The sequence below is a fragment of the Euleptes europaea genome, chromosome 1, assembly GCF_029931775.1.
Source record: "Euleptes europaea isolate rEulEur1 chromosome 1, rEulEur1.hap1, whole genome shotgun sequence".
In the NCBI taxonomy this organism is placed as follows: Eukaryota; Metazoa; Chordata; class Lepidosauria; order Squamata; family Sphaerodactylidae; genus Euleptes; species Euleptes europaea.
Window position 1 is genome coordinate 147013797 of NC_079312.1, and position 15129 is coordinate 147028925.

At 45.6% G+C, this 15129-nt stretch overlaps 1 protein-coding gene and 2 non-coding genes across 3 annotated transcripts; all 3 read right to left on the minus strand.

Annotated features, from left to right (window-relative positions):
* Positions 1 to 6963: 6963 nt before the first annotated feature.
* ATP5F1B (ATP synthase F1 subunit beta) lies at positions 6964 to 13454 on the minus strand. The gene is made up of 10 exons (XM_056848902.1): positions 13319 to 13454; positions 11654 to 11836; positions 10823 to 10997; positions 10103 to 10224; positions 9638 to 9822; positions 9012 to 9170; positions 8497 to 8619; positions 8106 to 8318; positions 7705 to 7906; positions 6964 to 7176 (listed from the first exon to the last, which is right to left on the minus strand). The coding sequence occupies exons 1-10, from the start codon at positions 13452 to 13454 to the stop codon at positions 7079 to 7081; spliced, it is 1596 nt and encodes a 531-aa protein (XP_056704880.1). The 3' UTR covers positions 6964 to 7078.
* LOC130493642 (small nucleolar RNA SNORD59) lies at positions 9887 to 9961 on the minus strand. Its single transcript, XR_008934005.1, has one exon. It is a non-coding gene; the product is annotated as a small nucleolar RNA SNORD59 (small nucleolar RNA).
* Positions 11537 to 11611, minus strand: LOC130493641 (small nucleolar RNA SNORD59). The gene has a single exon (XR_008934004.1). It is a non-coding gene; the product is annotated as a small nucleolar RNA SNORD59 (small nucleolar RNA).
* Positions 13455 to 15129: the final 1675 nt, after the last annotated feature.

Sequence of the window (15129 nt, forward strand, 5' to 3'; positions counted from 1 at the left end):
CCCAAGCACACAAGGACTGCCACAGACCAGGAACAGCAACAACAGTGTCTCCTATCCATGCATTGTGTGTACACAGACCTAAAATAAATTCTTCAAAATTTATTCTTCACAACGATTGCACAAAATCTTCACCAACTAGTGGCTATTAAAATGGTCCTTCCTACAACAAAGGGGTACTGCAAACAAAAGCTTTCGTTCAGGGAGAAGAAGAAAAAAGGAGAGACGCAAGAGGCTTATAAAATTACAGAGAAGATAGGGGAAAAGTTTTTCCTTGCTTTGTCCTATTACAGCGGAGTGAAGTTGATTTGTGGCTGGTTCAGGGTAGATCAGGGGGAAATCTTCAAATGTTAAATGGCATTCAGAACTTCTGCTGCAAAAGGGGAGGCAGATGTGGGATTTTAGGCAGTCCTCGATCCCCACTTGCAATGGCTTCTGACAGCCAGCAGAGAAAAGTTGTTTTATAGTGCTGCCTGGTCCTGAGGTTAAAACCCCAGGTCCTGAGGTTAAAACCCCAGGTCCTGGAAACACCTGCCCGCCCCCCGAAAAAAGTGGCACAAAGCCAAACACTAAGGAGTTGGTTGATGGCCACCAAACACAACTAAGATCTCACTGAATGGATGCCTAAGATCTCTGTGTCATATGCATATATTATAAATAAAATTGCCTTGTCTGGAGTGCTGTTTTTATATCCTAAGTTTTAAATGATGGATGGGGCATTTAAGGATAATACTGAATATTCAGTGGGCAGTAGTGAATTAAAGATTAAGAGCCACCAGAGTAAAGAAAAAGAAATTCAGGCTGAGCTGTTGTGGCCCACACCTTGTATATTGGTCTGCCTTAAGAGGTCAGGAAGACTCCCACAATACCATCCTTCTTTATTATATCCACACACTGTACCATGCCTAATATGCTATACTGATTCAGGTTTCAGTATTGACCTACATGGCGCTTATTAAATATCTATTTGTATGGACTGTTATCAATTACACTCCATAATCCACTTTGAGTCTGAGAAAGGCAAACTATGTAAATACAGTAAATAAATACACATAGGTTTGCTCACTTTGCATACTTTGATTCTTCCTGTCAGGAAGAATAATACAGAGAGATGTATGTTCTTGAAGCCTGGACCACTGGAAATCTTACTCAACTTTCCTCTATGACTACACATTATATTTGCAGCCTTAAATGCCAGGAACTTTTTTTAGTACAGGATTCTCAAAGTTCTGAATTCTGGGGTTGGTACCAACTGCGGTTTGATCCCAACGGAAGTCGGTTTCAGGTAGCCGGCTCAAGGTTGACTCAGCCTTCCATCCTTCCGAGGTCAGTAAAATGAGTACCCAGCTTGCTGGGGGTAAAGGGAAGATGACTGGGGAAAGCACTGGCAAACCACCCCGTAAACAAAGTCTGCCTAGGAAATGTTGGGATGCGACGTCACCCCATGGGTCAGGAATGACCCGGTGCTTGCATGGGTCAGGAATGTTCTTCACGCTTGGATCACTTTGGAATTAAGATGCTAATCTCTTTCCCTTTGTAGAATTAGGGTTGCTATAACTCAGGCCTTGACTCCAAATTTCAGGATTTCTCAATATTTCCAGTTAAAGCTCTGAGAGACAGCCAGACGAAAAGGCACAGGCTATGAAAGTTTATTACAGCAACTGAAAGACTAGGCCACGTAGCCCCTTGTTCTCATCCTCCCTCTGACCATAAACATGCTTCTCTTTGCCTCAGCCCCCTCACCCTGCATTATGGAAACAATACTGCCTATCTTATAGAGTTGTGGTAAGACTGCAAGATAATCTCAATGGTGCCCATTATTAAAGCATAGCCACAATCACATGGCACCACCAGGTTGATTACTTTTTCTATTAGCACCTAACTAAAGCTGTAGGTGGCAGGACCTTACAGAAGCAACATTCTCTCTCTCCCCTAAAGGATAGAAGACCTTTTCAAAGATAAATGTTATGATACAAGCAGTCACCTACTAAAAACAAAAAATGTCTTTTACATTCACAACTATAGATTGATTCATATGTAAGTTAATATACATTTACAAGGGTTCCTATACTCTTACTCCATTCTAAGATTTAAGTTTTCAGCCTTACACTGTGGTAATTCTTCTTAGGATTGCACTGTTAATGGATGAAGTGAACATTGAACTAAGATTTCTTTTAGTTGAATGACTGCCCTATTTGTTTTTCCTTTGAAAAAAAAATAGACTTTGCCCTGCCACCAGGTGCTATTATTGAGTTACCGGCCTTTATCCTCAAGCTTCAGGAATTAAACAAAATAGAGATCCGGCAGCTCAATGCAAAATGTATTTCCCCCCCAAAGATCAGGCATCTTTTCTTGCACGCAAGACTATATACTGGTAAATAAGTATACTTGAGATCAGGCTGAAAATTGTAGGAGCTGTATATGGGAGCTGAGATCTACACAGAGGCATATGATGCTGCATAGGAATAGCCCCACATAATCAGGCTATAGTCCTTGTAGTGGAAGTTAGCAACCTGGTTGATATTCCTTTTTATAACCACTAGAGGGCACTTTGTGGCAAACCCATGCAAATAAAAATCCCATCTGCTCAGTCATTAGTTAAAAGGTGGTAAACTTCTGCCAAGCAAATGGCTGTTTCATGTCTGTAAAATGGTGCCCAGAGTTGACAATCCCGTTCCTTACCCCTCCCAGGATTATCAAAAGTGGTGCTATGCTTGTTCTATTACACCTCCTCAGATATAAGAACTGTAAATTTGGGCAACTGACACTGGAATGATAGAAACTCCCCAAGGATTCAGCTGAATTAATCCCACGTTACTTTCATTTCACAGCTACCACGGGCAGCATTATCAATTCTTACTCTTTTGAGGCCAAGGATTATTCAAGATGCTGTAATTTATTAAACTGAGCTGCAGGTGACAACAACACCAACAGGACCATATGGGTCTCAGCATTCATACCAAGGTCACCTTCATATACCTTGTAAGGCAGCTCATAAAAACAGGGAAGCACTGGCAGAAAAGGATATTGGCAATCCTAACAGGACCACAGGGGAATTCAACACCTGGATACTTGGAGAAATTGTGATTAGATTATTGTTATTCAGGGTTCAGTTACCAAGATTTTGAGGGGAAAGTCAGTCAAATCTTTATTTAGTGCATTTTTAATGCCCTTGAGCTCCCTCCAAGGAGCTCAAGGGCAGTGTATCTGGTTCTCCCCTGCTCTATTTTTTCTTAACAAGCTGTTGTGGGAAGTTAGGCTGAGAGACAGTACCTGGCCCAAGGCCACTCAGTAAGTCTAATGGCAAGCAGAAGTTAACCTGGTTCTGCTAATGAAAATCTCACTGAACTGAACACAAAACATGTTTATTGTCACCACTACAGTTCATGAAGCTCAAACATACAGCATAGGGATGAACTGCAGATTCTAAAGCAAGAGACAGTCTTGGACAAGCCATACCCACTGAAGACTGTACTCATCACTCAGAGGCAGGCTCATACATCAGCAACAGGGCATGTGATTTGCAGTATGCGGAACGAAGGTTTATAAAGATACAGGAATGTCTTCAGAAACAGGCCCGAGAGGTTTCTAGCTGAGAGTTTGATGCAACTAATTCAAGTAGAAGTTACCGAGGCCTTCGCTTTAACTCCTGTATGCCTTTTTCTTATGTTTCCCTCAGGCCTTCCTTGTGTATTTCTTCTTAAAAAGGAAATAAAACACTAAACAAAAACGGTGCTGCTCAAGACACAAGTTAGACCAACAGTTCAAACCTTTTAATGCACCACCACATATACAAAAGCTCAAGCCCTAAGTAGAAAAAAATGAGGCCATATAAGCAGCACTTCTAGAAGATGCTTATGCTCAATACAGAGATCTCATGCACCACATCCAATGAGACCCCTGTGCCTGATGGCCTTCGGTCAACTCCAAATTTAATTTTTTATTTTCAATGCACCACTTTTGGGGGGCCTGACACAGAGAGAGAGAGTAAGGGCATCTGGGATTTTCCTTTCCTATCAGAAGCCATTACCAATGGGAGAAGGGCTGCCTGAAATCATGGATGTCCCCTCAAAACTTGTAGTTCATCTTAACCATGGGGCTAAGATTTACATAACCCATTAGTCTATGATTAACTCAGCCCAAGGCAGCTTCTTCTAATAGAGAATATTAAATGGCCCACAAATGCTGTATGAGATTTTGCTTTGACAGAGCAGTTTCATGAGTTTGTGATGAACAGCATTAGATGTTGCTCAATAGCTAGCTGTTTAAAAGAAAAGCAATCCAGACCAAGCGCTGAGTGGAGTAGCTCTTGGCTATTCCAGTTTTTTGACCTAAAACCAGCCACTTCTTCTTTTTTTGGAGAAAAAATACCTGTGTGCACCGTCTATGAGCCAGGCTGAAGTCCAAGCACCTTTGCATCACCCCAGAAACAGGTTAAATTCTATAGGCTCAAACTATTCAAACAGATCTGTATCGAGGTACCTAAGTGCAGGTCAACTGAGTGGTATTCAGGAAATCCCTTCCACATTGACTTGTCAACCAAAGAGCTCATGAGCATTTTCAAATCTCTTGTACATTACCACAGGATTTTGGGTCATACATTATTGCTGTGGCACATTATCCAGACCCACCAAGTTTCCTATCACTGTGGATAGTAGAGGACAGAGTATGTGTCTTCAGCCTGGTTTCCCTGTGGTTAGAAACCTCAGTAAATGCACAGAACAGCAATTAGAAAGCATTTTCTCAGAGGAGTAAAATGCCTTTTTTAACTGGAGAAAACTACACTGGTTTATTCTGGGGTAGGTTTTTTGCAGTTGCAGTCTTCTGTCTACTGCAGTGGTCGGCAAACTCATTAGTCAACAGAGCCAAATATTAACAGTACAACGATTGAGATTTCTCTTGAGAGCCAAATTTCTTAAACTATATAGGTAGGTACACTGTTTATTAACTTAATAAACTTTAATTAATAATTATAATAAAGCCAGCAACACAAAATAATTACAATTTTTAAATTGAAGACAAAAAAATACCTCTCCTCTGAGCTGGCCAGCTTGGTATCCCTGACAAGAGATCTGAGCAAGTAGGCAGCCAGCTTTCTCCTCAGCCTCCACCCTTGTGCTGCTTTATACTCCTTCCCTTTTGTGGTCCGACCCTATCCGCACCAAGCCGAGGCTATAAACACCCCCTTCCCGTCCCTCTTCCTCTCCTTGTTGGGAGAGTCTCTGCAGAGGGCAGGGGTTGCGCTTTAGACCTGCCCTGGCTCTTCTGTCCGCCCTGCGTGTGCTGGGCTCGAGGCAAGGGCTTCCCTTCTTAGGAGCACTTTCCTCGTGCCTGTTCTCTCCCCCCACCTCCCCACCAGTTTACCCGCGGCTGTAGGGGCTGGTGCCTCTCTGACCTGCCAGCCGTCCAGGAATAGCCCCCTTCCGTCGCGGCTCCCTCCCGCCAACCAGGTGAGGGGCTGGCTTGTCTGCCACCACCCTGAGGTTCCGGCTTGGGGACTGCGGGCCATTGTGGCCGCCGTGGCGCCTCGTTTACTGGGCGGGCTCTGCCCGGGCCACTTCCCCCGCTCACCAGCTGACAAGCGGGCCTTTTGGCAGCAGCTGGGGCTTCCGGTGGGTTCGCCGTGCTGCAGGGCGGCGATTGTGGTCGGTCCCCGCTTGTTGCCTCTGAGAGCCCCCTTCCAGGTAAGTGGGGGTGCGAGGGTTCCTCCCCCCTCCCCTGGAGGCTGCCGTTGGGAGCGGGTCCTGACGAGGCGTCCCGAGTGAAAGTTGCCATCGTTGCCACCAACTATCCCGCCCAAGCGGCAGCGCGATGTGACCCCAGAGCCAGATGGGCACAAGGGCAGGAAGTGACTGCGGCCGCAGCAGGCCTGGGGCAGCGCAGCGTGCATGCGCCACACCCGGCTTTTCCCTCCCCCCGCTCGGAGAGCGCACACAGGTGCCAGCTGCCGCCTTCCCACCGGGAAATAGAAAGTTGGCTGGCCCGCAGAGCGCATGGGCCGCAGTGCTGCGAACTCTTGCCAGCCCGCCCGCTCGTGTGGGTGCCACCGTGGCGCTTTCGAGTGGCAGGAGCTGCGCAGTGGAGCTCGGCGCTTCGGCTCGCGCTGGATGCGGGGTTGTTCTTTTCCTGCTCCGGCCCCAAATAAAACCATCCCGCGGTTTGCAGTTTCTGAGGGGAAGGCTGCCACCTTCCCGCATTCAAGGGGCCAAAGAGCCGCATGTGGCTCGGGAACCGCGGTTTGCCGACCACTGGTCTACTGTATTATTAAAGAATATTCAGAAAGTAAGACAACAGCAGAGGCATGAACAATAATTTCTAACTCCTCACCTCACTCAGTTCATGTTTGCAGTGAGTAGCTGGATGAGTGCCAGCAATGTAATCTTGCCAATGAGAATAGTACCAGTCTCTCTCTATTGTCCTCCTCCCACCCCAAAGTGAAAAACTCAAGAGCTACATGACAGGGCACAGGCATACATTTTAGAGTGCTTTCTTAGCTAACGATGCCCTCTGCAGGGTGTGCTGGAACCATTTCCAATATCAAGTTGTAAGATCTTTTGAGTAACCCAGTGTGGTGTTAAGAGGTGGTTTGGAGCAGTGGAGTCTGAATTGGAGAACCGGATTTGATTCCCCACTCCTCCACATGAGCTGCGGAGGCTAATCTGGTGAAGGTTAGTTTCCCCACTCCTACACACGAAGCCAGCTGGGTGTCCTTGGGCTAGTCACACTCTCTCATCCCTACCTACCCCACAGGGTGTCTGTTGTGGGGAGGGGAAGGGAAGGTGATTGTAAGTCTGTTTGAGTCTCCCCTTAAGTGGCAGAGAAAGTCGGCATATAAAAACCAACTCTTCTTCAACCCGACATACAGACATGCTCAACCTATTTCAAAAGCTGGGGCACAAGTACTACTTGCTCTACCTCCCATAACTATCTCCAGTAAGGCCCCAAACACTTTTTTAACCACCAGACGTTTTTATTGGAAACTTTAAATAATGTTTAGATACATTACACGGCTTTCCCCAACTGGAAACTGGACAATAAGAACCAGTGATAGAGGAACAGAGATTTGCCTCAGCAGTGAGACTCATGAATGTTCTTCCGCTAACTTCTCAGCTTTTGCCACAGCCTCTTCAATGGGCCCCACCATGTAGAAGGCCTGCTCAGGGAGATGGTCATACTCTCCTATACAAGAGAAAGGAAGGTATAAAGCAAGTCAGGAAACAGCAGGGGATTAAACTGTGGTCTTGTGTGTTTAACTGTAATTGTTTTATTTATATTGTAAGCCGCCTTGAGTTCCGCCAGGTACAAAGGCAACTAATAAATGTTTTAAAATAAGTTAGTCAAGGAGGAGGGAAGAAGACTCATTCATTTAAGAGCAGCACTGCCCACTGCTATGTAGTTGAATCTTTCCTCCCTACACCTTACAGTTTTCTGTAAGGACAAAAGATTGTGGCAATCATAAGCCTGCAACAACTTGTAAGCACATTATAGAGTATGGTTTACTTCTGCCACCAACCTGGGCCCAGTGTGAATATTCTTAACTGGCTTACAAATCATTTGCCAAGTGGTCTTTATCCTGAGCATGAATGACATCTCTGGAATGTGGACTCTTTTCCCTCAAACGGTGCAGAAGCAATGTATGTGGTAGCTGCAGCAACGACCATGAGTAAAATTAAAGAGTTTCAAAAGGTTGCCAAGACTACTGTTTACCTTTCAGGATCTGCTGAAATCCCTTGATTGTTTCCTTCAAGGGCACTAGCTTGCCTGCATGGCCAGTGAAAACTTCGGCCACCTGGAAGGGCTGGGAAAGAAATCTCTGGATCTTACGGGCACGGGCCACTGTCAGTTTATCTTCTTCAGACAACTCGTCCATACCCAAAATAGCAATGATATCCTGAAGGGACTTGTAGTCCTAGAAAGAAAAATGTTTATAAGATCCAGACCATGAAAGCACAGCCAGTCACACGCCACTGCAATTAAATTTTGCCTTTTGAACAGCATGCGGCACTAATGTGGGATCTCATAACAGGAAGATCTTCTGCTCTGGAAATATAGGACCAAACAAATAGGGCTAGAATTCATTTATGAACACCAGTCTACCACCTTCTCACCTGCAGAATTTTTTGCACTCCACGGGCCACATCATAATGTTCCTGCCCCACAATATTGGGATCCATGATTCGGGAGGTGGAGTCTAGAGGGTCCACAGCTGGATAAATCCCCAATTCAGCAATGGCGCGAGACAGCACAGTAGTGGCATCCAAATGGGCAAATGTGGTTGCCGGGGCTGGGTCAGTCAAGTCATCAGCAGGTACATAGATAGCCTGAGAAAGAGTTACAGAAGAACCACACTAGAAGGCCATATAAAGGGCCTGGGGTGGGGACAGCAAAACTTCTCCACAGTATAATTCTGCTACCAGTTCATAACTTATTACTGGAATTAAGACACTCATGGACAGCTTTAGGGGTGGGTTAACTCCTCTGAAAGAGATTGCAGGATACCTGCACAGAAGTGATCGAGCCTTTCTGGGTTGTTGTAATTCTCTCCTGCATGGTACCCATATCAGTTGCAAGAGTAGGTTGGTAGCCCACAGCTGAGGGGATCCTACCCAGCAAGGCAGACACCTGGAAGAGAAAGAATGTGTGTTATCCCTCTAGTCCCTCAAGGGTGTATGTTATACTTGCTAGCCACATCAGTTTACTTGAAAAGAGAAACCCTTGAATAAAGTTCTACAAACAAATGGCAGTTACCAGGTATTGTTCCACAGTCATCAGAACAGCCAACAGGCTTTCCATCCCATCCTTCTCCTGAGCCACATCACATTTTCACACATACCTCTTAATATTCCTATACACTACTTCTCCTAAGAGTGAGCAAACTGCCCTGGGTGGACTAGAGATCCCTTGGCAACTACTGCCAATCTTGTAAGCACATGCATTGTCACCAGTTCATTTCTTCCATTAAGATAGAGAGACCAAATTTAAGCCTGAGGTTAATCCACTACATCCAACCATACCTCAGATCCAGCCTGTGTGAAACGGAAAATGTTGTCAATGAAGAGCAGCACGTCCTGACCTTCTTGGTCCCTGAAATACTCTGCCACAGTCAACCCAGTTAGCGCAACCCTGGCACGAGCACCTGGCGGTTCATTCATCTGCCCATAAACAAGGGCAACCTGCAAGAACAGGAGATAGGTGGCTAAGGCTTTAGAAAGCAGCACAATACCATACTCAGCACATCATTAACCACAGGAATGTAAACTGCACTGTAGAAAAAGAATTTCCTTGAAAAGCAAATTCAGCCAAGTGTTGCAACAGAAGGGATCTCTTCTGTTTTAGTGACCAATACCTGACCTATTAGCAGGACTACTAAAAAAAGGGGATTGGACATTCAAGAACAGTTTCTAAACTCTAAAGCAGTTTCTGGGACAATCATATGTTAGTCTCCCTGATGGCAGATCAAAGAAACTGACACTGTACCCTTAACAGGGAAAAAGTAGGCTAGCCACACTGAGCCATAGCAAAAATCAAAGCCAAAAGCAATGCCTTTATTAATTGCCAACCGAAAAGGAACAAGGATTTTGTATCTTTGAGGACAGAGGTTAATATCTTTAAATTTGGTCAACCCTATTAGTTTGCTCACCTTGGATGTGGTATCCTTCAAGTTGATAACCCCAGATTCAATCATTTCATGGTACAAATCATTTCCCTCGCGGGTTCTTTCCCCAACACCAGCAAACACTGAGTAGCCACCATGGGCTTTGGCAACATTGTTGATCAACTCCATGATCAATACTGTCTTGCCCACACCAGCACCACCAAACAGACCTGAGGCAGAAAGACCATTGAGTACACCAGCATTTTGAATCTGCTCCCCGCCCCATGCCCTTTTCCTTCTCAGATAAGAAAAAATTGCTTCAGCAATCTCAGAAGAACGAAAGTCATAGAGGATACTCATCACTGAAGGAAACTAAGCGAACATTAAATTAACAATATGTTCCAACTTCTAATGAACAGGATCCCAAACTGCTGAAGAGGGGGAGCTTCAGACAAATCATAAATCACCATATTCCATGATCATTCCCCATAGTCTTCTTTGATAGCATACCAATTTTTCCACCTTTGGCATATGGGGCAAGGAGGTCCACAACCTTAATGCCAGTGACAAGGATTTCCTGCTCAACACTCATCTCAACAAACGCTGGTGCTTCAGCATGGATAGCAGCAAACCTGCAAGAAACAGGTGGATTCCTGTTAACGTGCCTTCATAAACATCTAGAAATTGCTTACACAGCTCTTAAGAACTATGCACCACTAACATTTGTAGGGATTAATTAGCACTCTGCTTACTCTAGAACAGGATGGGCAACACTATTTCTTCATTTTGCCAAGGATGGCTAGAACCTCAACTTTCAATTAAAAACAGTTAAGGTCTCATGTTTGAGTGTGCAACAGATTCAAGTATCTCGAAACACTGCATTAGGGTTTTTTGTTTGTTTAGGACAATAAGATATGGAGCAAGGACAGCAAAGAATTGAGAATCTACACATGTGCTTATGAATAAAAATTAAATGTTGCGTTTCAGGATGAGCAGAACGCTGTAACTTTAGCATGCTACTATTAGCATATGGTTTAAGAACAGCAATACAATTAACAGGTTAATAATGACAAAAGTATACTTTCTGTAACAGAAGGATTTAACTATGGTAGTTCTTCAGAACTTATCAAAGGATATCCCATCAAAATGGAAGTCAAATTAACTCTATGAAAACTAGCTAGGATATGTTTAGAATAACTCTTATCATTTACCTGATAGACTGACACTTACTGTTTTGTTGTTATTGGACCTCTTTCATCAATTGGTTCTCCAATCACATTCATGATTCTTCCAAGGGTCTCAGGCCCTACAGGAATTCTGATGGGTGTACCCGAGTCTAAAACCTTCTGGCCTCTTACTAAGCCTTCAGTACCATCCATAGCAATGGTACGAACAGTATTCTCACCTGCAACAGAAGTGACAATGACTGTATAAGTTGCACTTCCCATTAGGTATGAGCAGTGGAAATGGTTCTAGCATCCAGCAATCCATTCCCCATCACAGTGCTCAGCCCCCACAGTTAAACCAATGAGTTAAAAACAGAATTTCTGCTCAAATACCATCTTAAAAACACAAAATATGAATATATATGCTGAATGTGTACACCCCACCATCAATGGGATACAGTTTACCAAATCTAAAAGAGGTTAATGAATGGAAAAAAACAAGTTTTTGCTTGAGAGCCTCCAATACAAGTAAATTAGACAGGAAAATTCATTTGCTGAATACAGTCAAGATTTGAGCAAAGTTGCAATGGACAGGCCACATTTTCCAAACTTATGACATGGTCTGCTTCTTAGTATGGAACTTTCAGGCAACAAGATGTCCATTCCCTCAGTCTCTCACTTGCATTCAAGGTATCTTGGCCGCTTGAGAATGATCAAATCGGCCAGCCCATATGGCCTTACATCCCTAAAATATGAGGCAATCAGGAAATTTAAGTTTCCTTCTCAGATCATAAAAATGGCTTCAGCAAGCTCAGAAGAACGAAAGTCATCTTTTATTGATCATCAAGGAAGAAAACCACTCCCTGCACGTATATTTAATATGTACAGTACTTACCTAAGTGCTGTGCCACCTCCAGCACAAGCCTGGTGTCCCTGCCTTGCACCTCAAGGGCATTCAGGATGGGTGGCAGAGCTTCATCAAACTGGACGTCCACCACTGCACCAATGACTGCCACAATACGCCCAGTGGAAACTCCAGCTTTGGCTGCAGGAGCTGTCTGAGCTGCATAGTTTCGGCCTAGAGAACAGGAGATCAGAGTAACATGCTATTAGGCACAGGCCACAGAACACCTTCAGCCCCTAACATTCTATCAAAGAAGTAAATGTCCCAAAGAGAGCAGAGCGGACACATTTCTACTTCTTACCCTAAAGGAACCCCTTCCACATTGATTTGTCAGTCAAGGAACCCCTATATAACAGTGTTCTAACAAAAATTCCAGGAAAAACAAAGCACCAGGCCAGGTTTCAAATACCCAAAATGCTCCCTTAGAGCTAGGCGATAAAAGGGGAAGATGTGCAACAATGACACACTTTTTTTTTTTAGGAAGCTGCTGCCAACAGCTTCCAAGAAACCTTGGCTCCCCAGAACACAGTTTGAAGGCTGCTACTCCAGTACTTCAAAGGATCATAACTTATATTCCATAAAGACTTGGGAATGAAAACACACACCACCCTACATACAGGCTGGTGTCCACCCTTTCACAAACAAGCCCGGGTGGTACTTCAGGACCTTCAAATCCATTCTCCTCCCAGCCGTCAAGTGCTAGATTAGCTTCTTATAGAGTTCTGCCACAGACAAAAAACTGAGGAAGAAAAACTTCTTGGAGCTCCTTCCTTTAATTTAATGCCTTTCCTTCAAAACATGGGCCCTGCAATTATCGTCACCTTCTCAAAGACTGGGCATTCACCGAGTTTCTGCATATGAAAATAGACAAGACTATGCAAAACGGGGACGGGGATAAAATGTCAGGGCCCGTGGAGCTGTGCAAGGCGCACTATTTTGAGTTCATCCATTTGGTTGAGTTGTTCCCAGGTACACAAGAGTCCCCCACCCCGGGGTTTACGGACTCCAAACCTCTTGTGCCCTTGGAACTACCCTGTTCACAGCTCGTTCCTCCCCCCACTGTCCACCCTTAAAAGTCTTTCCTCTGCCTGACCTGCACGTCCTCCAGCCCATCCTACTGAGCGCGTTAGGCTGCTTCCAAAGCGAACCTCTTCCATCATTGGGGGTTACTGCATTATGTATTCCCAGCGATGTATTAAGAGTTTGAAAATGTTATAAAAAATACTGTTCGCACTTTGTTTGGCCCCTTTAGCTGTGAAGACGTCTTCCAACCGTTTTTTAGCCGTGGCATCCAAAAACCCTTTTAAAGCGATGTTTTTTGTAACATTTTCAAACTCTTAATACATCGCTGGGAACACAAAGCGGTAACCCCCCCCCCGTCAGGTAGACGAGCCGAAATAAGAGTGACTGGCACAAGGTCACGGCGGGGGGTGGGGACGGGACGGACACCCACCGTCTCCCCGATCCCACTCTTTTCAGACGGGAAGCCCTGCATGACCAGGAGCAGGCACTGAAGACTCGAGGCTACTCGAGGCTGCTCACGGCAACCGCAGCCACGCTAACCGCCTCCCACCCAGGCCGCGCGGCTTCCCCTTCCCCAGTCCCGCCATTAGGCCCCAAGGTGACCCTGCTTCTCCGCCGCTTCCCCGCACTCACGAGCAGCGGCGGCCGCTCCGGCGGCGGCGCCGCCCCGAAGCAGCAGCAGGTCCTGGAGCGGGCTAGGCGCCCCCCGCGCCCCACGCAGTACGGAGGCGGCCGCAGAGGCCCAGCAGCGACCCGCAAGCCCCAACATGGCGGCCACCGGCTGGCTGGCTGGCTGACTGAAAGAGCAGCTCCCCCCCCCCGCCCCTCGCACGCCGCCAACCCTCGAGCCGCGACTGCCGGGGCGGGACTAGAGGATCCGGATCTTCTATTGGTCGGGAGCGTCGTCCGTCTCCGTGGAGCGCTCGTTTAATTAGGAAAGGAACCTCGTCACTCCTCGCCATAAAAAGGGGAGGCGCTATAAGGCGTTATCCTATTTGCCGAAGGGCCTGCCTTTCAGAGGAGCTACGTGTTTCCTACAAAAAATCTTATTGAAAGCCATACCCTCCCTATTGGGATATGAATGGCCAATGAAAAAGAGGCTAGGGGGCAGGGGCAATTTTTAAAGGCGCCGTCTTCACGGGAGCGGGTGAGCGCGCGTCCTGGGTTTGTTCTTGCCCTCCATGGGCAAGATTTCATTATTACTCAGAGAGCAGGGGCGGTTAGCGATCAAAAACAAACAAGAGCTAGAAAAGGAAAGTTAGTTCCACTTTAAAATTAAACTCATCACTCGAATGTTTACTCGCGAGTAAGTCAGTAATCCTATGTAGAACAGGATTCTTTTCTGGAGTAAAAGTGGAGGCAAACCAGTCATGTAAACAAAACAACAAATGTTTTCTCAGTCTACTTCCAGGCAATGGGCAGGCATCATCTTTCCTACTGTGACACAGCTCGGGTCATACTGCATCTTGGTGTCCCTTTCCCCTGTCGGTCAGGGATAGAACTGTACTTTTCTTGACATGGCTAATGCTTTTGGCTAATTTCCTTGCATTGTCAGCTGTAGTGCAGGCAGAATCAAAGGTACTCTGGTCATTCTCTTTCTTGGAATGGTATCACAATCCCTATGTTGGCAGTGTGTGTCCACTGAAGCACAGAACCACTTAACTGCAACAGGCAAATATGTGGTCGGGTTGTCAGCTCTGGGTTAGGAAATTCCTGGAGATTTTTGGTGGAGCATGGGGAAGGCAGGGTCTAATGCCATCATAGAGTCCACCCTTCAAAGGAGCCATTTTCTCCAGGGTAACAGATCTCTGTAGTACGAAGATCAGTTGTAATTCCAGGAGATCTCTATGCCTCATCTAGAGGTTTGCAATCCTAGGTAGATATATCCTACATGTATCTAACATGGTTGCTCAGTTTTTCAAAGGAAATTTCAGCTTCTCTAATGTTTGGTATTATTATGTTAAAGGAACAGGATCCATGCCAGAACACAAGTCAACTCACAATCCTTTGCTTTAGTTTCAGAATAGTGGTGCCATTTGTCCAAACAGGGAAACAGGCCTATTCATAAATGTGCGGTCAATTGTTAGGGTGCAATTCCTTCCTCAAAACATGGCTATACTCCTTGAGTATTTCTACCCTGCCTATAATGTACCATCATACTCATGAACAGGGTGTTCTAATGGCAAAAAGTGATCCTTCCCCACCCCCCAGTGATGGAGAAAATAGGGGTAGGAAAACCAAGCAAGATCCAGGATTGTTTCAAGACAGTTTGCTATAAAGGGTTTGGCTGTGATTCGAGGCTTCAGTGGTCATGACTCAGTGGTAAAGGGGCTGTGGCTCAGTGGTAGAGGATCTGCCTTGCATGCACAAGGTCCCAGGTTTAATCTCTGGCAGTAGGTGATGTGAAAGCCTTTGGCCTGAAACCCTGGACAGCTGCTCCCAGC